The 24,903-nt window shown below is 39.8% G+C and overlaps 2 protein-coding genes across 8 annotated transcripts in view; one reads left to right on the top strand and one right to left on the bottom strand.

The window, feature by feature from the left end:
• Window positions 1-1,969: 1,969 nt before the first annotated feature.
• On the bottom strand, window positions 1,970-22,417 carry HMGCR (3-hydroxy-3-methylglutaryl-CoA reductase). 7 transcript variants are annotated; one of them, XM_075137776.1, is made up of 21 exons: window positions 22,264-22,415; window positions 21,490-21,629; window positions 18,115-18,310; window positions 17,610-17,721; window positions 16,980-17,067; window positions 16,802-16,886; window positions 15,211-15,316; window positions 13,724-13,830; window positions 13,189-13,305; window positions 12,518-12,669; window positions 11,389-11,633; window positions 11,071-11,243; window positions 10,414-10,608; window positions 9,654-9,812; window positions 9,354-9,511; window positions 8,152-8,257; window positions 7,039-7,209; window positions 4,830-4,970; window positions 4,564-4,722; window positions 4,098-4,252; window positions 1,970-3,947 (listed from the first exon to the last, which is right to left on the bottom strand). In XM_075137776.1, the coding sequence occupies exons 2-21, from the start codon at window positions 21,513-21,515 to the stop codon at window positions 3,893-3,895; spliced, it is 2,706 nt and encodes a 901-aa protein (XP_074993877.1). In that variant the 5' UTR covers window positions 21,516-21,629; window positions 22,264-22,415; the 3' UTR covers window positions 1,970-3,892. The 7 variants fall into 7 exon arrangements, with proteins under 7 accessions (XP_074993877.1, XP_074993878.1, XP_074993880.1 ...); XM_075137777.1 differs by having other exon boundaries at window positions 21,490-21,566; XM_075137779.1 differs by lacking the exons at window positions 21,490-21,629; window positions 22,264-22,415 and adding exons at window positions 18,763-18,992; window positions 20,240-20,405.
• A 2,233-nt stretch (window positions 22,418-24,650) lies between these two features.
• The window catches only part of ANKRD31 (ankyrin repeat domain 31), a 69,357-nt gene continuing 69,104 nt past the window's right edge, over window positions 24,651-24,903 (top strand). The window contains exon 1 of the mRNA XM_075136744.1: window positions 24,651-24,779. Coding sequence (XP_074992845.1) covers window positions 24,676-24,779 — 104 coding nt within the window. The 5' untranslated portion in view covers window positions 24,651-24,675. The remainder of the gene's footprint in view (window positions 24,780-24,903) is intronic.

The following is a 24,903-nucleotide window of genomic DNA, read 5'->3' as shown; positions in this document are numbered from 1 at the left end:
CAGTGATCTCCAGGCAGGAAGACAAGGTACAGAACTGTCAGTGCCAGGAGTTTCACCGGATGCATAGCACTGTAATTGCCTTGGTGTCAGGCAAGATGCATCTGCCAGGAATACGAGCTTCCCCCGAGGCAACAGAGGATCTGTGGAGCAGAGAAGCTGTTGCTGTAACACAGCCTGAAGCCCAAACCATCGTCTCATTGCTTCAGCAGGTGTCCTTGTGCAGTGTAAACCTTCCCTAACCAAAGGCAAAGGGAGAGAGGGAAGAGGACACAGCCTCAAAAATGGTAAGCCATGTCCCAAAAGAGATGGAGATGATAACGTATCTTAAAAGCACTGTGAGTAGTAAGAGCTCTCACTCCACCCCAAAAGGCAGCGGAAAGGAGTGGGAGGACGGACCACCTACCACAGCTTTTCTCAGAGCTGTTCACCTTCTGAGCAGGGCTCACGCCAAGGATGTCCCAACAGTGCTGTGCATGGACACACCCAGAGCCCGGATATACTTGAATGCTCCTCTGAGAAACCAGGCAGGCTCTCAGCCGTGCTCTTTTCTGGGAACCAGTGTGCCTGCTCAGGAACGCCTGTGCTGGGGCCCTTGCTGGCACGCCCCCGTCCCACCACCAAGGCAGCATCCGCTACAGGCTTCTGGTATCATAGCTGTGCTCGGTATGCACGTGGCTGGCATCCCTGCGCTGCACGAGCGGAAGCCGCTTGTCCTGTCAGGAAGATGAGGTAAGGCAGACTTCACTGATAACGTCTTACGCTGGCTGAGAGAAATCACAGTGGACAACAACTCTGTAATTATCACAGCTGGAGCTGCGAAGCTTCCAAGCTTCACAGCTCGAAGCTTTCATGTCAGACAGCAGGAAGGCAACTGGTGTGTAGGGGGGGTAAAGGAGATTCAGGACACAGAGAAGAAAGGAGGTCATCTAGGTAAAAAGAGAAGCGAACTAGTTACCAGGGTCAAATACAGTATTTTTACTATTTTTTTCTCTAGGGTTTTAAAATATTTGGAAAACCGTTTCAAGTGTAGTAGTATAGCATTTCAGTTGAGGCAGCTTTAAGAACTTGATTACAGACAGCTGGTTTGGTTTTGCCAAGAATGCAAAACAAACAGTTCAAGATTGTTTCTTTTACTTGCTACACAAAATTTTCAGTGTGTATGCAGGGACACAAGAACCCTTCAGTTGTTACCAAAATGTTCTAACGCGTATGAAACGGTAACCTCTGCTTCTGGTATGAAGCCTGCAGTTCTGAGGAGACTGAAAAAGAATGCAGACTGCACTGTATGTCCGATGTAGACTGATGGACATTACCAAGACCAGACATGGGAGCTGGACTACAGGTGAGGAAAAGATGTGGGGAGGGGGAAATTTTTGGTAAGTTTCCAGGATGTGTAGTGGGGTACTGTCTAAAAGCTTAACCACGTTGCTGTGAACATGCACTGTGATATTAAAAGCTCTGATAAGAATTTCACATAGTTCTTGATGTGGTACTGAAGGGTTCTTTTACTCTTCCAGCTTAACCTGTCTTGCAAGAATATACAATACCGTGTATTTTGATAAAATTACATTTTCCTGGTGAAAGCAGTGTTTAAGATTGAAGTAGCAAGTTAACAGATTAAAAAGCACCTTTGAAACTTTGCTTTTGGTGGACAGGTGAAAAACTGCCACCAGTGTAATTCAACAGTTTTCTGGAAGATAGGAGAAATGCCCAGATAGGCCCGAGCAGAAGGTATTGCTAATGTGGCAGTAATTACTTCTCCCACCTGGGCAAACTGTGTAATTCAGCTTTGAGGAGAATAAATGAGTACAGGCTTCTGCAAACAAGGTTGAGAAGTTCTGGTGTCACAGCCCCACGGCGTTTAGTACTGTACGCCAGTTACATTTTCCTTAACCCTCCTATTTTACGTTGTTTACTAAGGTATGTCGCTAACTCATGAAATAAGCTTAAAATATTACAATTAAGCCAATACGTTTTCCATTGTTTTACTGAAACTGAAAAAGTAGTTCTGTACCAAAATGTACACAATTTAGTAGTAATACAAAATGTTAATTCTGCAAGACAGAATGTCAGTTAAATCCACCAAAATGAACACTGAACCACCATTTATTGCCAGAACAGTGTTAACTTTAAATAAGATCACTGAATGAACATAGAAACAAAGTAGTTCCAACTTTCCTTAAATAAAATGGTAGATATTAGCAACAATACTGCAGGAAGATAAACATTCATGGTATTTACATGCTATCAGAACATATCTAGCATGTAGTATGTCTTCATGCTTGCACACTAGCTTTAGTGAGCTTATGACAATGATATTAATATGTTGATGTACTACAAAATAATCCATCATGATTTATATCAAATTTGCACATTAGAAGAGCACCTCTGCTAGTCACCCCTTTAGGAATGCTGCTGCATTCCGGCAAGAAACCCAGTCCAATCCACTGATTCCCAAAAAAAAAAAACCAAAAAAACAAAACCCAAACCAAACCAAAAAAACCCCATCATCAAGCATATTAACATTTTTCCTGTGATTAACTAGGCAAGGCAATGCATTTAGCAATATTCCCAAAGGTGACTCAAACCAGAATACACCTGGGTTTTCTGTATTACGTTAAGAACACCTGAGACTGCTTCACTGGTCCAAGTACAGTATTTTAATACAAAAACTGCTTGTTGCATTAACATGTCATTTCACTGAATTCCCTTAATTAGTACTTTTCATCGAAAAAAGGCTAAGATTTCTTCTCAAAATAAATACTCCCCCCTCAAAAAGAAAGTTGAAAAGGAATTAAAACATAAAAAACCCTAGTGTTAAAGAACAGTGTGATTTTCTGGCTTCACTTTATCTCAGCTTAAGCAGTGGATACACACCTATTCCTGGGGAACAAGTGTCAAACACTTTTTAAAAAAAAAAAAATTAGGAATATACAAACACACTGTACCTTAAGAGACATCTTTTAAATGAAGTGTAAACATCGGTTCTTGACTCCTGTTGTTTGAATGCACTCCTATCAAAAAAAGTTTGAGAAACTGCATTTGCTTAAATTACTAACCTGTCTTGACACGTAACTGGTTTTGGAGTTACCAGTTTCAAAATCCATTTTTTCTACCTGAACAAAATAACAGAACAGTTGAAGACACTGTTTTTCCTTACTTCAGTACAGATTATATTTAACAGTTCAGAACTTCATAGGTCACAAGTTTTCTGTAAAAGAATAACCTAAATTGTGGAGTTAAAACATTGAATGCTGCTTAGCTGAAGCAGCAAGCAAATTAAGTACTACATATAGACATAGGTTTCTATAAAACTAGTATGATTCAATAAAATCGCCTTATAGCCTAAGACCTAGTTTTACATGTGAACAAAAATAAAATTGGGGTTCATGGAAATGATTAGGCTTGCCATCACTTTAAAAAACATACTTATCTAGCCAGAAAATAAAGATGGCAAGGACCAGTGCAGTCAAGCCAAGTTTAGACCAACCTTTTTTTTTTCCTCTTTTTTTTTTTTTTTTTTTTTTTTTAAACGGTATAAAGTACGTTACATCACTTTTCAGCTTGGTAGTTACCAGGAGCTTACTAGTCAAAATAATCTCAACCTGTAAAAACATAAGACTGACCCTTTAGAAAATTATGTTTAAGAGTAAGAATTCCAAAGCCATGTTCAAGACATCTGGCAGGACTTCTTTCATGAAGTCATCTCTAATCACTGAAGAAGGTCCAAGGCCTAAGTAGTCTCACACAAGTCCATTGATCTCTCAGTTTATCTTACACAGACATCATTGAGTTGAAGGTGATTTTCATTCTAAACGTCACAGATTTTTTTCTTCCCTGTGCACCGGGTCAGTTGCTAGAACACTTCCTCATTTCAAAGCCGTTTTGGTATTCAAGCTGCCTTCTTAGTGCAAGTTCCTTGAAGATCTTGTAGATTTATTTTTGACCTAAGAAAAACAGTAAGATTACTACATTAGATAGTTAAAGTGTTACACTGCTATTGTATGTTGCTATTATTCATGTAATTATTATTGAATCTGTGTACTTGGAAAAAGGGCAAAACAGCAGAGAAAGACAAGAATTCTTCCATTTCTTACCTGTTGTGGATCATGTGGCTTTTGACTAAATGCCCAGCTGCAAGAGCTGCCATTAGTGATAATTCCCCTGCCATCACTGTAGCACAAACAATTTTAGCAAGCTGACGGGCATTTTCACCAGGGTTATCTTGGCTTGCACCTTGAACCCCTAACATCTGGAGAGAAAAATATGCGATATTATGCTATAAAATCTAAGTAAATTTATGCTAAATTTAGTATTAAAGTCTTTCCAAATTATATCCAATCAACTAGCTTTAAGCCTCTTTCATATTAAACATCTTAAGCTTGAGAAACTAGATACATGAAAACGTTTGTAGATAATTCTAAAATTTTCATGTCAAATCCACCAAGTTTCAAGAGGCCCGATTCCCATGACATATTACCTGGACACAATATGCACAACACGAAAGCGAGCTTTGATTCAAGAGGCTAAGTTGCTTTAAACTTTGTTTAATTTGATTTGTACCTGCAAACAGGCCTGCTGTGGGAGCAAGTTGGTGCCTCCGCCAACAGTTCCTATTTCTATAGAAGGCATTGTGCAGCTGATGTACAGGTCTTCATTGGTGGAACCAGTTCGCTCCATCAAAGTGATGCAATTAGAGCTGCCCACATTCTGCGCAGCATCCTTCAGATCAGGAAGGAAAAACGAAACAAAAACAAAACACGCAACTAAGTGTTTGGTAAAGAATTATTGAACTAAAGAAAATCTGAATTGGTGTAAAACAAACCTACCTGACCACAGGCAATGTAGATAGCTGTCACAATGTTTGCTGCATGTGCATTGTAGCCACCTATGCTACCAGCCATCGCAGAACCCACTAAATTTTTGTTTATATTGACTTCAACGATATCTTCTGTAGTTGTCTTCAATACCTAGGCAAAATGATACACTTTTACTACACCATTCCTTAGGCAGGAGTAGAAATACTCTGTTTATGGTTAATAAGCCCTCACCCCTTGTTTGCTTCCATATGGAATTTAACTCAATCATTGTCCTAGATACCTACTTCTATTTTTGTTCAAAAGGAGCCCTTTCAAATGCAGGCTGCATTGTCCAAGTAAAAATTGAAAGGTCAGTGCAAAGGGTTTGGACTTGCACAGGCCTTTAAGAAAAGCTCACCAGCGATCTTCTCCGTTTCAAATTCTCAGTTATCTTCAGAATGAAACAATCAACCAACCAACTTGGCAGAAGTATCCCATTAATTCACCTTGACATGATAGCAACGTTCCTCACAAGTTGCTCCAGATGCTAAACCCTCCCCAATTTTGCTCTGCATAAGAATACGGAGCTAAACTGAAGAGTTCAAACACAAACCACTGTGTTACATTGGTAAATAAACATTGTGCCCAGCAATATCAAATTAAGTTGCACATTTATACTATACTGACTGTATTTTGAAACCTTCAGATAAAGAGATTTACACTGAATTCAGTATAAAAATTATCAAAGAGAACGAAAAAAAATAGAGCTGTGAGCAAAGCTTAAGATATTGCAGGAATAGCAACTGATGACAGAGATCTGCACAAAGTCTACAACACTGACAAAAATATAAAGTTTATGTATTAGAGTTGAATGTAAGTAAATGTAGTGATATACGGCTGAGGGTTGAGGAAAAACATCCCAAATTTACCTAAAAACTATCCATGCCCATTACCAAAGGATTGGCTCCCCATTACTACTCTGGAATGAAATCTTGGGTTATAATAGATATTGCCACTGAATCAGCTGTAAAAATGCAAACCATCTGAAAATTAGGAAACTACTAGGAAGCAAACCCAAAAGACATAAATGATGTCAATGTATAAATCCAGTCTGCACACACACTTTGAATAGCGTGTCCAAGTCTGTACCCAGAATTTTAGATATTTTAGAACTGAAAAAGATCTAGAGATAAGGATGTTTACAGACACGCAAGGATAGTCTTTTTACTCATTCCTCATAGAGAAACTAGAACTTTTCAATCTGAAAATGAGAATAGCTGGGAAGGTGGAAGGATGGTGTTAGAGCTATAAAATCTTGAGCAGTAGAGTGAAGGTAAAAGTCTTAATTGTCTCTTCCAGTACAAAACTAAGGCATCATCAAATGGAATCAACAAGAAGGAGGAGGTAGTTCTCACAGAAGGTGTAGCTGCACTGTGGAATTCTGCCCAGAATACTAGTGCTAAAAGTTTACACAGTTTCACAAAAGGACTGGATAAATTACTGGGGGAAAACAAAGGAACAAACAAAGCACCAATTCAGAAAATCTTGAACAAGTGGATGGAAGACTATGCTGAGTATGATGTAGTAAACGCCTCCCTGGATACTGTATCTCATGGCCAGTGCTGGCGACCAGGTAACAGGCAATGGATTTGGTCTGACACACATAGCCAGTCTTCTTTGCTCAGGTGGAAGAGAAACTAAGATAGCTCTTAAGATGTAGGACAAGTTTGCCAGGGGCTAGGACTGGCACTGGTTATAGAGGTTACTCTTCATCGTGCAAGACGCTAAGGCAGCTTTGGAAATAAGTGAAGCACCTGATTATCTGTTTCCACTGTAGTAGGAGGCATATAAACTTTGAAGAGAATGCCAGGTTTGTGCAAGAGACAACAAATGAGTGAAATAATCAAAATGACTGGGTTTAATGACAGGCAAAAGCCCATGTGTAAAAATCTGTCAAACTGTGGCATAATTTTTCAAAGGTAAAAGGTGAAAGACCTAATGCCTTCAACTAGATATGCATCATTAAATATATGCATGTTATGTCAGAAGAGACAATGAAAGGAAAAAATGTCTACTGTCTCACGAAAAATCGCTTATCCTACAGCAGGATCTGAAAATACATGTAGGAATTATCTTACCTGCAAAACAATTTACAGTTAATATTTATGATGTAAGACAGGTATCAGTTTTGTAAAACGTATGCATTTTTATAAACGAGTAAAAGAAAGCAGACACTTACTTCTCTAACAACCTTGGCTGGAATGACTGCTTCGCAGACAACTGACTTCCCTCTTCCTTCTATCCAGTTTATAGCAGCAGGTTTTTTGTCGGTACAGTAGTTACCACTAATAGCTATAACCTGGAGATCAGGAAACTCTTCATTCAACTTTGCCAGTGCTTTTTCAGTACCCTGTTAGAAGAGAAACAGATAAAAGGCTAGTATATCATTATAGCTGCAGAACAAGCTACTCAAGGACAATGGAACAGCAAGATTGTATTAAGTCTAATCAGATTATCAGTTACACCTGAAGAAAATAACATAATTTCAGGAAGGAACCTGAAACAGGAAAAAAAAAACCCCGATTATTACTATCTTTTTTCTAACCACTTTGGGAATTATATGGGGAATAATTGGACACTCTGGATACATTCTAGGTGAATGGGCATATGCTTACCATACCGAAGACACAACATGAACCAAGTCAAACACTACGGGCATGAAAAGAATTCATTTTGGATGTAGTGGAAAGAGCTGCTCTACACTAGAAAATCAGACAAAAGGTCTGCTATATTTAGTACCTGTCTATGACCAGACTCATTTATGTAATGGTTCTGATAGACTTAAATTTAATACTGATTGCCTATTCTATATAAATCTCTAACAGCACAAGGCATCCCCCCAATCCATGCATCGTGTCTCAGGTTCTTCCACATATTTGCATAAAAACAAAACCAACCAAACAAAACTAGAGAACACCCCTCTGCTGCCATTCACCAAATTCCTAATCCTTTATTTACAAGGAAGTGATAAATACAGTAACAGATTAATTACTGCTGGATAAAATCTTTGGCCCAAAGAAACAGAACAACCAGCTTAACTTCCATATTATCAAGAATACTTTCTTTAAATAATAAAAATTAAAATACAAAGTTACTTTTTTCTTTCTTCATTCTCATCCTATTTTTGTTTACACTTGTCAAACACTTTTATTATTTTATAGCACTGCAAACAGCACTATGTCTTATCTTCTGTCTTCACATGCCACGTAGTCAGAGATTGGTAGACTACAATTTGTTTATTTTTAAAAGAAATACACATTTATTAAAAAGACTTAAGGGAACTGGTCCTTACTTTTGAAATCATATTCATTCCCATTGCATCCCCTGTTCCAGACTGGAAACGGATATAAAGGTTACGACCAGCCAAACTGATGAGAAGTTTTTGTAGGCGGGCAAACCTGCAAGAAAATTTAACTACTACTTACATCCTCAAGGGAAAAGATTAAATTAGTTTTAAGTAGCAAAATGACAGTAAATGACAGCAAAATGACAGCAAAACAGCAGACAGCTGTTAACAGACAGCGCTGTCAACTACACTGTGCTCCTCCTCCCTCAGTGCAGGAAAAAACCTTCAGCCTCCATGCACATAGTTTTCTCGAGTAAATACTTTAAAAATGTTCACTGTGAAAGTGTTCACTGCCTTTTTATGTTTTATATCCCTGGACTTCATGAAATAGAATATCCTGAAGTGCTAACACAAATTTAATTCATTTGTATTCCTTAAAATATCTGACTACCAGGTATAAACTAAAAATGAGGCCTTTGGAAATTCTTATGTCAGTTTTACAGCAAGGCAAAACCCATGCTACCTCCCACAACAGTGCAAGTTCTGCAAGTCAAACAAAGACCGGGAAATACTGCATTTAAACAGCAGCATGTGTTTATTCTGGCTGAAATACACTTACGTCCTTGGCTGGCACTTGTAAGGTTGGTAAGAAACAAAACCGATAAGGAAACCTCTCTCTGAAACTTCCTACAGAAAGCAGGTCATCGTAAGTCTTAGAAAAAACTCTAGTGCTTGAAATAGACTTAATACTGTTTTACGTTTTTTAGCATTTCGATTCTAGCATTAGTTTATCCTGTATTCTCTGGAACCTCACAAATTAAATTATTAACATTAGTAATATCATCTGAAAGGCTAGATTCCAAACTTTTAATTACTTTTTGCGTAGTAACTACTAAAAATCCAAATAAGCTTTTATGTTTATTTTTAAATGCTTAGGCAAAATAAATAATGTATTAAGTATTACACAATGCGAATGTATTTGTTGCTAAAATACAGTTGTTTACCACTTATCATTGGAAGATGTTTATTACTAGCACTGCTACATAGCCAGTGACTTTTGTTCTCTTAGATTCACACTACATAGGATAGCCAAAATGAAGATGTAACTTCATGTATTGTACTACGCCAAAAAAAAACAATTAGGAACTTCCTACCATCCACAGTCGTCTTAAGTCAGGAAATAAAGCTGGAATGGCCATTGTACTAACCTACTTGTGCTGTCAAAAGCTTCCTTCATTATTTTAAAGCCTTCAGGGCTTTCAAGCCAAACTTTCACTTCTGCAGCCTGGCAAGCAGTGGGCAGCCTTACAACAGGTCCTCGAGTCATCCCATCTGCCAGAATACGGCTATTTGCTCCTCCACCAAGCTAAAAATCAAAGCAGAAGGGAAACAAAGTAAGATTACTGAAAGTGAATTTTAGTTTTTAGGAAGTCAAAAACACGCCTTGAATCACCCCAAATATATTTTATAATATAGAAAGTTTTTCAAGCTAGTCAAACAATACTTACACATATTGCTCTACATCCTCTGTTTGTGCTTGCTACAAGACATCCTTCTGTTGTTGCCATTGGCACCTGAAACTCTTTGTTATCCAAAAATAGTGGTCCTGCTACGCCTACAGGAATAGGCATATATCCAATCACGTTTTCACAGCAAGCTCCCATAACCTTACCAAAATAATACAAAAGGTATCATTAAGGTTACACTGCAGTGGTATGGTACAGCATGTTACATACTACACCTGTGACTACAACAAAGTATCTTAGCAAAAAACCCACAACCCTACCCATAAAGCAACCAATTCCCACCTCAAAAGGTTAATACCTACAGCTATCAACAGCCAATACTGTTCAATCTAGTATTTGGCAGACATATTGAATCTTATTAAGGCTTAAACACTATTAAAAAAACCCTAATGCTGTTAAATGAGTTTTAAATAAACTTCCACTTTAACTTGAGCTCAAGGTAGTATTATCATTCAGCTGAACTCAGGCTCAGTATTAGTAGGATTCTGCATTTCTGAGATAAGGCAGCTGCATACTTTGGTAGGAAATATTTTTGGGGTAAGCTACAAAACTTACTCACCTCCCTAGGTTTAAAAACATCAAGAGCAATAAAGGTAGTGCCTTACGTTTGCCTTTTTTTTCTTCCTTCTACATCAGTTTTGACCAAGCTCATTGTTAATTCACATACATCACTTTGAGCATGTACTTCATGTGTTTGAAAAATGGTTTTGCAGTGAGTTTTGCTTGTCTGCCTTTTACTTACCAAAGAATAATTATAATTCCTATAAGGAAGATATTGCAAAGATGAAGGTTCAGGGAGTTTCTTAGATAACATCTGTCTGCGAATGGACACACCTCGCTCCTGAGTTTCCATCAGCGTTTCCAGTTTGTATGCAGGAATATGCTTAGCATTAACTAAGCTGATAACCTCAGCATCAGTAAGGAATTTCGCTCCTTTCTGGAAATGTAAAGGGTGGGGAGAGAAAGTAGAGATTTTCTTGGTGAAAATCCTTTTAAATGTTGCCAAATGAAAAAGGGTAACAACTTTACTTTGACATTATCAGAGTACATCTAAAGGAACTAACTGCCAATGTCAGGTTTTATAGTAAGCCAGGATATCATCAAAAACTTTTTACTCAGACACCCACATATACGCGTACATGATGAAGCTTCAGTGACTTGGTATGTCACGAATGATGAAGCTGCTCCCCCGTCCCCGACTGACTGGAGGAGACATGACCTATTAAAGGGTTTTGTTTTAGTCATGACCCCCCACCCAAGTTATTAAAGCCATATAATTTTCCGAAGAATGACATTACAATCAATAGGATCATTTAAAAGCTGGAAAATGAACTGTAAGAATTCGTGCATCAGATGTTGCAGTAGAGGTTAAAAAAACCCGCAAGTTATTTTTTCATACCTCTGCATTTCCAAGTATACAAACACATTCCTCAATAGAACGTGGTTCTTTAGGTAACTCAATTTCTTCCTCTTTTCCATTAAGAAATGAAGAAGTTTCCACAGGGTTGCAACTGCCAACTACAAATGTAGCCTTGGTTGATGACTCTGCTAATACGGGTTTTATGACTTCGGCTGCAAAAAGACAATTAAAATGAACATTGGTTTACAAAATTCTTAAGTTTTGATTCCCAATACAACACACTAATACAGATTTCACTATTTTTTCAAATATTCAGGAATTTAAATTTAATTCAGACTTTAAAATGCTAAAAATTACCATTTCCATCTTTGAAAACTAAAGCTTCTTCTACTGTGTTAGATTTCTGATTGTTTTTCAGAAGTCCAGATTGCTTCCTGCAACAATTCTCAGGGACCTTTTTCTGGACCATCACTGGAGATGTTATAGGATTCTTCAGTGAGAGAGTGGATTCAGTCTCTGCTTGCTCAAAGAAAATGTATTTGACAGCAAGGAGAAGGGCTAATCCCAGAGTGATTACTTGTTCAATATCCATACTGGCCATTCTGGAACAGACAAATCAAAAAGTAAATACACGGTATATACAGTTTGTTGCTTGTAACAGCATTCTGACATCCCTTTGCTTTAGAAAGGGTAATAGTTTCATCATAATTTATACAGTTACAGAAATTCCAGTCCAAAGACATTTTCTACCAGGACATTCAAGTATGCTAGGTTAGGGTAGAGAAATCATTCTCTGTATTATTAACAACGTAAGATTTCAGATTTCATTAAATAGTTACTAGATCTTACCTAAAAAGCAGTCCCAGTAAGAGAAAGGACTGTAGAATATTCACTATCTAAGCTACATCAAACTGATTTAACACCTATCTCCCAGTGATAACGTAGAAAGTTTCAATTACCATCCTCTACCAATAATGACTACTATGATGCAAGCTGAACTGCTGCGATGGGGTGGGAAAACCTCTGAAACAGACAGTTCTGATTTTTCAGAATATGGAACCACAGATGCTGCTAACTTCAGTTGAGCTGAAGGCAAAGCAATAGCGACATGGCTTTTGCACTTTTGGCACTTGTGTGTGAATGGTCAGAAGCTCTGCATAAATAATTACTCTAGTGCAGTCAGAAAATTTATCTCCCAGTGTGCTCTGAAAGGTGTCAGTGCTAGTGGGAAAAGATAGTGTTTTGATGCATACAGGACAGCTGGCTCCTGATCATGTTCTTGATTACTTCGATTGTACTTCGAGGAGATTGGAGAAACAGCATAACATTGAAACATTTCTTACGAAATGTCATCTCTGATTCCACGAAATCCTACAGTGGTCAGATCTGCAAGTTACAAGTGTTGTACCCGAGGACCATAGCTTGGCAGCACTGGAGAATACACCCTGATCAAGGAAACACAATTCTCTTCTGTGAAGTCGCCTACCGAGAAAGGTAGAACTGCCATAATGAAACATTAGGTTCAATTCTCTTCGGTGCATTCTCATCCAATCCCACTGAATTTTCTACAGTACTGTTTTGAGCAGCTGGTTCCGCTATCCAACGACTGTGGGCATGAACAAGAACCAAACCCAGCGACTGTATTAAAAACACAAAACAACGAAACAAATATTAGTTTTTCAACTCTAACTAGTTATGTAACCTACTAAGATTAAACATTTTCCTTTTTTGTTTGTTTGGGGTTTTGTTTGGTTTTTTGTTGTTTTTTTTTTTCTCCATAGCTCAGAAGTCAAAAGTTAAAGGCTGATTTTCCACACCTCTCATCAACACCCTTTTTGGCCTATCATGACACTGATAGCTTTGAACCTGTCCCACCACATCCTTCCTTTTACCCAAGTAATAAGAAAAGGAAGCTGAGGGTACTGTAGGGGTAAGAGGGAGGGAATTAGTACACATGAAAAAGCCCTGAGCGTTTGGCACAGAAATGGCATACGCAGAAAGACTTCAGATGTAGATACAGGGGATGTTATTAAAAACCACCACGGTAAACTAGACTAATGGGATGCAGAATACAAGTCTATAGAAAACAAAAGCTTGATTCATTGCACCAGGACATCTTACTGATTGCATAACCACAGGTGAAAAAGAGCCACAAACCATAATCATTTTGACCCTCTGTGTTACAGGATTTGGTTTATTTTCTTCTTCTTCCAGAACACGAGCAAAATGGCTAAGCTGCCATATAGGGCGCCCTTCACGACTCTCTCGAGAAAGCTGCAAAAAGAACAAAATTTAAAAATAGTTCCTATTTAGTACATACTAGAAGTACCAATAAGTAAGCTTCAACGTTGTATTTTCATGTGATCATTAAGAAATTACCAACAGAAGAGTTAGCCTACAATCTACTGTTTAGCCTACGTTAGACTTCAAATAATGAAAAACCCTGGATGGACAGCCAGCAATTTACTCTGCTTTAGATCAGAACTCATACTGTTGAGTGTGACTCATTTACAGTGGCATTAACAAGTTACTGTTATCAGCTGAGCCACTCTAACATTTTTTGCACGCTCCCTCTGTTCATTTCTAAAGGAAGACAAACGTGCTGGCGTATAACTCCATGAAGAAATGTATAGCCTACGAGAAGCCCAGGGTCTGAACACTAAGCTTGATGTTGTCTTGAAGTTGGTCTTACCTCTAATACCAAGGACACACAAGCTGGAAAGAAGGTCATGAAGACAAAGTAGTTGGCAAGAACAGACATACAGCCAAAGCAGCACATAATTTCAAGTTGTCGTACACCTACATAAAAAAAGAAGACATTTTTTACATCTGAATATGCAGTGGCCTTTCTAGATACTTAAAGTGTTGCAGAAGTAAGAAAGAAACCATTAAACACTGCAGATTATCGTGGGAACTGTCTAGATTAATGAAAAACAAGCATGTTAAGCCCTAGTCATTATGTATTAGCTTATTCTAAGCACAATATGTATTTATGGTATGTCATTTACAGAAAACTTTTAAAGTGTAATTCTAAATAAATACAAATAACTACAGTTCACCAAGATTTTAAAGCTTCACACCAAAGCTTGAAACTCCTTGCTTTTCTAAGCAAAGAACAATTAGCCAACATTATGTTCTGAAATCCTTTCTGAAAGATGGCCAATTAAGTGTTCAGGCCATAAGAAACAGTATATACCCCACCTACTCTTTCGCAAGCCTGGTATCTGAAAAAAGTCAATTAGCCATGTCACACGTGCATTACAGAACTGCCTTATTAAAGATGAAAGAGCAAAGAGTATAAATCATTAAAAAAAAAAAAACAACTATATGCTACACCAAAATGAGGGTTTTTTCCCTAGATGTAAAGAGGAAATCAGCTTATTAATAGACAATACCCTGAAAAGGTCCAAAACAATTTGAAAAGAAAGTGCTTTGAAAGATGCCTTTAAGGTAGGCAAGACGGTTTTAAAAAACCCCACGCATAAAAACGACCAGACAAAAATAAACATGCAAACAAAACCCCATTTAGTCCTAACTATGGAACTTTGATTTATTTTACAAAGAAATCAGTTATTTACACATGAAAACCCTTTGCTTATTACATTTAACTGTCCTCTTTTTAAGGAAAGACAACTGCTACTGCACACAGAACTGATGAAGATCAAAAGATGGGGTGGGGAAAAAAAAACAGTAAAAGATTGGTTATTTTTAGTTGAACTACAGTAACTTTCCTCGCCTGTAGTAATTTTTAGAAAGACTAATTTTTTGCAAGAATATATAAAATAGGTGTGCATGTTCTGAAAGTGCAACTCATTTTTCAGAATGCCCAAGAAGAAAGATTAGCAGCTACTTTTAAGATGTTAACAGGAATTATGGGAATGATAGAAGGTCTTAATTTTATAAAAGCAGCTGCACGGAAGGTCATTCCTACTGCATAATGCTCAAGGAAAGCTGTTATCTGTATTTCAAACTTCTCTTCAACATGTACATATTATTCATATCAGCAGGAAACTAGTAATATAGGCTAATTAGGAAGGTAAATAAATAGCTAAATAAATAGATTAAGTCACTCCACTCTCATCGGTAACACCTATTATTTGAAACTCTCAATATCCCAACATCTTTCGAACAGTCTTTTTTTAACTGGAAAGATTTAGACCCTTAGACTTTATTGCTCACCTGACATAGTACCAACACCGATCACAAGACACTCCACAAGAGCATCCAGTGTAAACGTAGGGCCTAAAATTGCCATTCCACGTGAAATATTTTCTCTTACTTCATCCTAAAAAGAAAAATTTCTGTACGTTAACAAATCAAAGACAAAAATCAAATTGAGGGAGTACACATAGCATGATTAGTACGTAAGTAAATTGAGTAGTATTACGGTGATAAGGCCTTATAAAACATATGCTGAAAATGAACTACTATGAGAGAATACATTCTTTAATTGCTTTATTTTCCCATTATACTTTGACAGTCTTTATTTACAAAAGATTATTTAATTTTGATTAATTTCTCTACCTTTGGCTCATCGGTATTCTAAGCTCCTACAACACTGATGGGCATAGACTTTAATTACAGTACATTCAGAAGAACAGGACTTCTACACTTCAAGACATAAAATAGAAGCCACTTATGTCATGGCATTTCAGAAGTTCTTTCAACCACATATCCGTACCGTAACGTCTATTATTTTATTATTTAACTCTCTAGACGCAGTTGACAGAAAAGAGGACATAAAAGACACTAAAACCTTCCCCTGGGGGGAAAGGGATTTCCTCCAGAAGCCAGGCATGGCAAAATCTAGAGGGTCTGCTGCTGTTTTTTTGTTGGTGGTGGTTTTGGGGGGAGGGGGAGAGCAGCTGTAGGGAAAACCTATTTGTGAAACACTTTCTTGAAAAGGAATAAAAAATTCTGTACTCGCAATTATTGTAAAATAATATACAACACTATAATAATATTGCATATATAGAAAACACGCAATATACTCTAACATACAATACATGAAAATACAATTTACAATTTTTCTATCACAATTAGTATGCTCAATTACCATGTATAGTATTTCATAGGTATAAATTAATTTCACTAAATATACTTTTATTTCAGAACTTAGAATATTAGGAAAAAACCATTACAGTGTATGACAAGCAAGATGTCCTGTCAATTCTTCCTGTTGTGCTGTGTTAATTGCATTAGAGCATGAATGTTTCTGTCTACATATATGCTATGTTTGTTCTGCTACAATTTTTTCTAAAAATATGCTTTTTCCGGTATCAGCATTGTAACATTAGATGTCTCTTTATATGCTGTTCCTGAGCCCTAGAAATTAACTTTTTTCAGTAACTGTTCTAGGGAAGACTTCGGTCTAGGAACTGTAGCCTTCTTAATAGAGCTACAAGCATTGCTGATTCTGAACCTATAAAGTACTAATACATACAATTAACTTAGCTCACATGATTATGCACACTAATTGTACAGTGTTACTATTCACTTCAACGCTGATCTGGACTGAAGACAAGACAACACAGAATCTGGATGAAATCTTACCCTTTTTATATATCATCAATACAGTATTCACCTGTATGTCTCTCCACCTGGATTATTCATAGAATCATAGAACGGTTTGGCTTGGAAGGGACCTTAAAGATCATCTAGTTTGAACCCTCCTGCCATAGGATAATGTTCATCTTTGAACAATAAATTCAAAAGCTCCATTGCAAAACAAAAGAAAACCAACCAACCAACAAAAAACAAACCCCCTGACCTGTGAGTTGGAACTGAGCGCAAATTTGGCTAACGCACTTGCTCTTGACAGATCAATCAGAAGCAGGAAGAATGGTAAAGCTTCACTGGAAAAAAGAGGCATATGTTAAAATTCAAGGTTTATCGTACAGGAAAAAAAAAATCAGGCAAGGAATCCAGAATAACAATTCATTACTTACTTTAAACCTGTCAGTTCTTTATCTAAGAAGTGAATTACCACTGTACTAAAAACAAAACTTGAGAAGATTGTGAAGAGGCCAGCAATACCTTTAAAAAAAACAGAATTGGAAATTTTTGTTTTATATATATTGGGAGGGAAAAAAAAGGAAAAAAGAAAAAGTATACCTTTAGATCAATCCTGAAGCAAACAAATAACAATTCTCATCTCTCAGAGTGCATTAACAGCAGTCGAGATACAAGCTGAAGTAGATGCTATTTTTGTACAGATATTTAAATCTAAACTTTGTACTGCATTCAAAGTAAGACTCTAAGAATCAAAAGCCATAAATCTTCTCATTCATTACCAGCAAAAATTAAGACTGGCTTAAACAGCTCTATATTTTTAAGTGTTTCACGCAATAAAAAATTATTTCAAGAATTACATGTTCAGTGTTTATATAATCCTACACAATCTCTCTTTAAAAAAAATTGCACTTTTATCTATGCAAAACATTTATTCTGCTATCTAGCAAATAATTAAAACAACCCTGTTCTGTATATAAGTATTAAAATTCTAATATTTATCACCAATTTATATTAAAAAACTAATTAAAATGCATACAACAAATACAAAAAATCAGATACAGTACCTAAGATGTATTTTGACCCAAGCTGCCTTAGGTTCTGAAACTGGAAATATATATAAAGGATTGCTATACAGCGTGTGATTGTCAGGATGATGATGTCACTGCTCAGAACATCCTGTTTGAAATATAAAGCGATTTTGTTAGCTTTTACATTGAAGTTGTAACTTCACCACTGTGAAGCTGCATTAAAAATATTTCAGACTAAAAGTTTCAGAATAAAATAAGTATCACTGATAGTCTGTCTTAAAAAATGGAAATATTCCAAACCATATTAATATAAAATCCTTGTTCACTAGATACTGGGCAACTGAAAGTTAGATTTGAAAATATTTTGTAGCGCATCACTGCTTGCATACAGCTTTAATATTCACAATGGGAAAAAAAGGCAATAAAGATGTTTCTGCATAGCTACTTTCCTCCTAATACATCACAACCTGATCTTAGTCTACGGAAAACCCTGGATCTACTGATTAGCAGTGAGTACTATAACACGAATTTAAATCCTTACTTCTTCAAGTTTGGGGCACTCATAATTCCAGCCACAGATCTTATCATTCCCAGTGAACATCTTCATGGACATCATACAGATGGTGAGAGTCACTGTTCCCACAATGACTTCCCATGGATGAGAGGCTACAAAAAGGCCATGCAGTCGAAAGAGTCTGGACAACATTTTCAGGACTGTTTTTCTATACTTAGCGAACCTGCAACAAAAGAATATTTCATATAAGCAAGTACGAGAGTCAGGGAAAAAAGACAGAGCTCTATGAACTTCTGGCAAGTCATCACTCAGAAAAAAACCCCAGAACCAGTTAAGTAACAAATGAGTAAGGAAACTAATCTTCACCTTTCAACTATCCATGTAAAACACATTTATTTCTAATCTTCTGAAATATAATATGATCTGCTCCTGCCTTCTCAATCGTTTTTTTAATACACATCTCCCCTGTTTTGTCAAGGTCGTACTAATAAGTCTCCGCCACTCTCACAACTCTTAGTATCTTCCTGTCACACAACTTTGATAGCACTTTGACTCCAACTTCTTGTTTTTACCACGTACGCAAGCACTAACTAAATTCTGCTACTTCTTTCTACTCACTCTTCCTATCAAAAATATCAATTAACTTTATTTTAACTATATAAATTACCAACTAACCATTGTTGGTAATGCTCAACTTCAACAGCAGGAATTGCAATGTTATCTTCCTCTGACTGTGTCTTCTCTACTTTCTGCTCAATATTCTTCAGTGATTCAAGTTAACAACATTCAAAACAGCTCCTTCTTCATCTCAAGCATAAGTCCTTCTCACATACAGAATTCTGTGACAGTTCTCTTGTACCCATAACTAATTCCCAGGTTACTGATGCATTTCATCATCCCCTTTGCTTTCAACAGATAACAAACATTTGACAGAAACTCTCACACCTCTTTTTCACCTAACTGAGACCGTGGATGTTCCGTACATCCTTCAGTTACAAAAACTGCATCCTAGTCCATTGGCTCTGCGTTGTACCTCTAGACAAGTTCATCAAGAATGTTTACTTATGTTTTATAGCATAGAAACCAAATGCCATAAAATTGTCTCTTAAATACATTAGTACTCGGACTTTGCTTTTCTCATTGCACAAAATCAACAGCATATAAAACTCTGTGATGAATGTTAACTATATAACTACATTGTAATGTTCAAAAGATGCTTAAATAGTAGCCTAGCTAACACAGACATCTATAATTCAGTATTTACTTGCACAAACCTAGCACTGTAAAGATTTCCATAGAGGAATGAGGGCTCTACACATTGTCATTTCAAAGTGGATAAAAAAATCCCTTCACGTTACCTCAAAAGTAACAATCCATCCATCAGGCTTCTGGGAAGACAGTCTTTCTAGTATTATTTCTTTTGCTCAGACATCAAAAATGAAACTGTCATTCAAAGGAGAAAATAGCAGACAGGGCAAATCGAACTGCTTAGTGTTCCTGAAGACACCAGAATCATTGTGGCTTCCTACCAATGCCAATCTCGATCATATAAGCACCAACAGCACCAATCTTATTTTTCTTTATCCTTCCACAGTGAAGGTGTGGCAGGATTTTTGTGGCTCATGGAACCAAATGGGGAAAATCATTCAGAGGACTGCCTCCCTTATGAACAAATTATTTCATTTCCTGAGAGAAGGCATTCAAAAAAAGAAAAAAACCACATAACAAAACCACTCCTTTTAAAGCCAACATTATCCTTTGCTTTTGCCTCTGTAATATAATCTACGTACTGTTTTGTAAATTTATGTTCTTGTAAAATTGTTCCAAAGTGGTATTACAGTTTTTCCTCAGCAGAATGGAAGGTATCTTTTAATTAGGAAAACTAAAATAAGACATAGCCAGAGGAATATCTTAGTGCCAAAGATTTTGAAACAACACAAAAAATAGAAAAGGCATAGTGTTGTGGTTTAACCCAAGCCAGCAAATAAACACCACACAGCCGCTTGCTTGCTCCCCCCACCCCCAGTGGGGTGGGGGAGAGAATCAGGAGAGTAAAAGAAAACTTGTTTAATAATTGAAATAAAGTAAAATAGTAGTAGTAATAATAATAAAAGAATATACAAAGAAAATGATGCACAATGCAGTTGCTCACCACCTGCTGACCGATGCGCTGCCCCCAGGCCAACACCCCCCAGCTTATATACTGAGCATGACGTCATATAGTATGGAATACCCATATTGCCAGTTTGGGTCAGATGTCCTGGCTATGCTCCCTCCCAGCTTCTTGTGCACCTGGCAAAGCATGGGAAGCTGGAAAGTCCTTCACAGCAGAAGCACTACTTAGCAACAACTAAAACATCAGTGTGTTATCAATATTATTCTCATACTAAATCCAAAACACAGAACTATACCAGCTACTAGGAAGAAAATTAACTTTATTCCAGCTGAAACCAGGACGTAAAACAATGTCCTATGAAAATACAAATACTTCTGAATACCACACTGTTTCCAGACAATCAGAATTAGTACTTACTATAGAGTTCTATCAGTCCTAAAACTAGCAATACAACTCCTAAATTCTGACAGTTGCGAATATTATCTAGGCAATTAACAAATTGTTAGTAGAGCTAGAAATATTTCAAAATCTTTCTTCAGACATTATATTTTACATTTCTAAACAAAACTAGTAAAATTGCTTCACATAAATCAATTAGGGAAAAATGCATTAATTTAATTATGAAAATAATTATCCGTAATACCTATTATTAGACAATGTTTTACCATTAACTGCTGCTATGAAATACAGGATGCCTCACTGCTGATCTTGGCGTTAGTGGCAGTAACTCCTAACTTAAAACGGTTTGTTAAAGCCTGCATGTTTATTTAACCTGCCTGAAGTGCATGGGGTTTTTTGCTATGCAGTTGACATTTCTAGAAAATATTGATGAAGATTTCCCACACTGACTCTGCATTACTGAGTGCTGTAAAAAAAAATTTCAATGCATATGATCAGCTCGTACTTCTAATTCTGTTTAAAATATTTGTATAGTTACACTGACTTATAGCTTGAAATTAGCAGGACATAACATTAAGCAAGAATCTTAAGTTTATCATTAGGATCATTTCGTCAAATTTCAAAATGGTGCTTCAAAACGGATGCTTTATCCTGCTTGCCTTTGTTTTCAGTCAAAAATTTCCAGGAGACTCTAAAGTAAAGCAATCTATTCTGGAAATCAAAACAAAATACAAACAAAAAACAACTGCAACCCCTTCAAAAACTTAACCAGAGTGTAAAAAGCAAACTAGATTGGTTGTATGAAATGCTTTAGAGCATTAATCTGCCACGTAACTGTACGACTATTTGCTTAAATACTTCAGGTTTGTCACACAGCTCTCACTAACCGCAGAGCAGTCATCTGCAACACCATCTATTAGATCAGCACAAATTTCCCATCTCTCGCTGGCCGACTCAGCAGTAGCTACAGTATTATAAAGGAACCCAGTTGCAAAAATAGCCGACTGAAAACCTGCGCAGTGCTCACCTGAAAAGCATATGATGCCACACAGACCCCGTCAAACTGCCAAGTACCGTTTTTTGTTTCCAAAAAGGCAAAGCACCCTCTCGCAAGCCCCTCGCTGTAGCCCCTCGAGCCCCGTGCGAAAGGCGGGGGGCCCAGCCCTCCGGCGTGACGGAGGCTGGGCCGTCCCGCAGCCCGCTGGAGGCCGGCGCGGGGAAGGCCGAGTTTCTCCCTCCAACCGCAGAAGCCTCGCGCGTAGCGGGGCGGAGCTGCCGAGCCCCCCGCAACGCCGGCGCGCCCACGGGCGCGGCGCGCTGCGGAGGGCAGGTGCAGCGGGTGGCCTGCCGCGGCCCACCCCCGGGGCCGCGCCCTCCGACACCAAGAAGGCAGCGGGACAGCGGCTCTGACCTCCCCCGCCCGCCACGCACGGCGGCGGGTAAGGCGGGCCGGACGCGGGGCGGCCGCTGCTCCCTAGGGGCAGCGATGGCGACGGTGCCCTCCCTCCCGCCGCTGCTACCCGGCCGATCTCCGAGGAGCCGCTCGGGGCCCGGAGCCGCAGCCCGTCCCCCGGCCACGGAGGACCCGTGTCGCAACGGGGGGCTGCCCACACCGCGCCTGACCGAAACGCGTCCCTCCTGCCCCGCCGGCTCCCGCTCACCGTCCCGGCGCTGCACCGCCGCACACAGCCGACACCCTCCTCCTTCCCGCCGCGCTGCGCACTGAGCCGGCCGCTCCTCTCCGAGCAAGGACACCCGGGGCACGACACGCCAGCCGCCGCCGCCGCCATCGCCCGATCGCGCAGCCAATGGCGAGAGCCCGGCACGCCCAGCCCGCGGCGCGTCACTCGCTGCGTCGCCGCGGCAACCGCCCTGCGAACGCCGTACGGCTCGAGACTCGATCAGGAGCGGGGAACACGCCATCTCGCCATGGGCTGCCCGCCAATGGGCCATCGTGCTCCCCAGTTCGTATTTCCTGATTGGGCGGCAGGATGCGGTTCATTTACATATGCTGATGGACCGACAGCTCCGCCGCGCTGCCGGACCCGGCCGCCCCAAGCCGCGCAGCCCGCGCCGGCACAGACCTCTGCGGCGCTGCCCGCGGGAGCCCCGGCCCCGTGCTGCCTCCCCTCCTGTCGGCGGCCTGTGCCGGGCCCTTCCGGGCAAGGCGGGCGGGCAGGGCGCCCCTAGTAGGCTCTTACTGTCGTGGCGCCTCTACGGCTAACGCTGATGCTGACCTGCTGCCTGGGTGCGCTTTGCCTAGGGGTTAGGAAATAGTGTAATAATTCACAGCTCTCCTGCTTGTGGAAAGCAGTGGTGCCCCCGACATCCAGAAAAAATGGAATGTATTTATATTCGTGGCTTTCGGCCACAGAGGAAATACTACTTTTTGCTCACGAAGCACGAGAGTCTCTTTATTCTCCTTGGGCACTGAGTCAGGTGCAACACGCTACACTGCAGCGCTATATATCGCTCCAGTTTTGCATGGCCATTTTGTGTTTCTGGGTCTGAGCTAGCGGGCTAACATATTTAAATACAAACAAAATGTAATCTGCAAGGATTTTGCTGGAGATGATCTATGCTCCGGCTTTTCCAGAACTGCTTCTTACATGTGCCATTTCATTTAGAAAAATTTCTAGTAGCTCCACATGGTACTGTGCTGTGAAGCATTAATACGATTCTCAGAAGAGGATACGCTGATGAAAAGGTTTCCTAAGAACTCCACCCAGTGTAATTGTTGTCAATGATGAAATCATTCACGCCAGCTCAGTCTTTTAACACGTATTTACATTTTTCATTCTCATCTTAAATGTGATGCTTATAAATCCTAGTAATTTACTGTGTATCCACCTTCCCTGCCAGCGTCTTTCTTAACACTCATGTTTTCTTGAGTATCTCACCTTTATTACCTGAAAAAAGTAAAGTATTACTAGTGAGATTTCTGGAGTCATTTGGTAATATGCACAGCAATTGCTGTAATTGCATACGGATATGACTAAGTCAAAGCAAAATAGCAATTTGTACACAGTTGCAACAATTATGTGTAATTGATACATAATTTAAGATGACCTTTAGTATCTTGTTCTGTTTTCCACACTTTTTCCATAGCAGCGGGTGATGAATATAGAATCATAGAATCATACAGGTTGGAAAAGACCTCTAAGATGACATAATATGATTTGGCAAGTAGTAAAAATGCTAATTTTATCATCGAGTTCACTGGGAGCAGGAGTCGCTATGATGATTTGACGTTTGCGGTCTGTGCAAGTATGACATCACACTTTCCGCCATCAAGTTTTCGTATCTGTAGCTCTCGCGGTGGCCTGCCCGCAGCCCAGCTTCATGCTGATGGAGGCCACAGGGGCAGCGCTGGCCCCGCTGCGGCAGAGACGGAAGGCAAAGCTGAGGCAGAACGGGCCTGCCTGAGGAAAACGTTGCTGTGATGAACGTGATTGCTGGGTTATGTACAAGAGGGCTACTGCAAATACTGTGAAAATACTGGCAACTAATAGTTTGGTAATCTCAAATACGTTCCTACTCTTGGAACACATGAACCATTCATTGTGCTCAGGACCGTAGATGAAGTTTAGCTCCTTATATGTGGCCACCGAAGTACACAAATTAGGAAAAGGGAGCAATTTTAGAAGACACGCAGGACGGTATGTTAGGCCCTTTGTGGCTCTGCTGAATGATGTGCACGATGCGGCCAGAACCAGGAGCCCAAAGCTAGGGAGGAGGCACAACCCCTGCTGAAGGTGTGGGGATAGCATCGCCGCCCCAAGCAGGCCAAGGCCAGCCATGCTGAAGGAGACTCATCCCAATAGCACTGAAGGGAGAGCTGCCTTTAACTTCTACCACCAGACACTCCAATCCTACCCGTGCTCGAGGGGCTGCGCTCGTTGGGGACTGGCTGTCATCTCCCGCTCTGCCTCTCCCTAACGAGATAACGAGGGGCCGCTGGGCACACGTCTCCACAAGATGGCCGCCACGGCCTCCGCTGGGGGGAGTGGGGGAGGGGCGGCCGCCGGCGGCGCCCGGGGGAGGGCAGGGGGGGCGAGCGGAGCGGAGGCGCCATGGGGGAGCCGGGAGGTGGCGAGGAGAGCGATAGCGACGAGACCATCGTGGAGGGCTCTGTGACGGAGAGTGATGTGGAGGAAGAGGAGTTCCGTAGGAGGAGGTGGTAATGCGGTGTAGCTCTCAGCTGCGCGTACCTGGTCGAGCGCGGCGGCAGGTGTGGTGCAGGGAGAAGCGAGGGGCCCGCGGCGGCGGGCTGAGGGGCCTGCTGCCGGGCCGCCCTGAGG

The sequence above is a fragment of the Calonectris borealis genome, chromosome Z, assembly GCF_964195595.1.
Source record: "Calonectris borealis chromosome Z, bCalBor7.hap1.2, whole genome shotgun sequence".
NCBI classification, from domain to species: domain Eukaryota; kingdom Metazoa; phylum Chordata; class Aves; order Procellariiformes; family Procellariidae; genus Calonectris; species Calonectris borealis.
The sequence above is the reverse complement of the archived record's forward strand: the minus strand, read 5'-3'. Positions and strand labels throughout refer to the sequence as shown.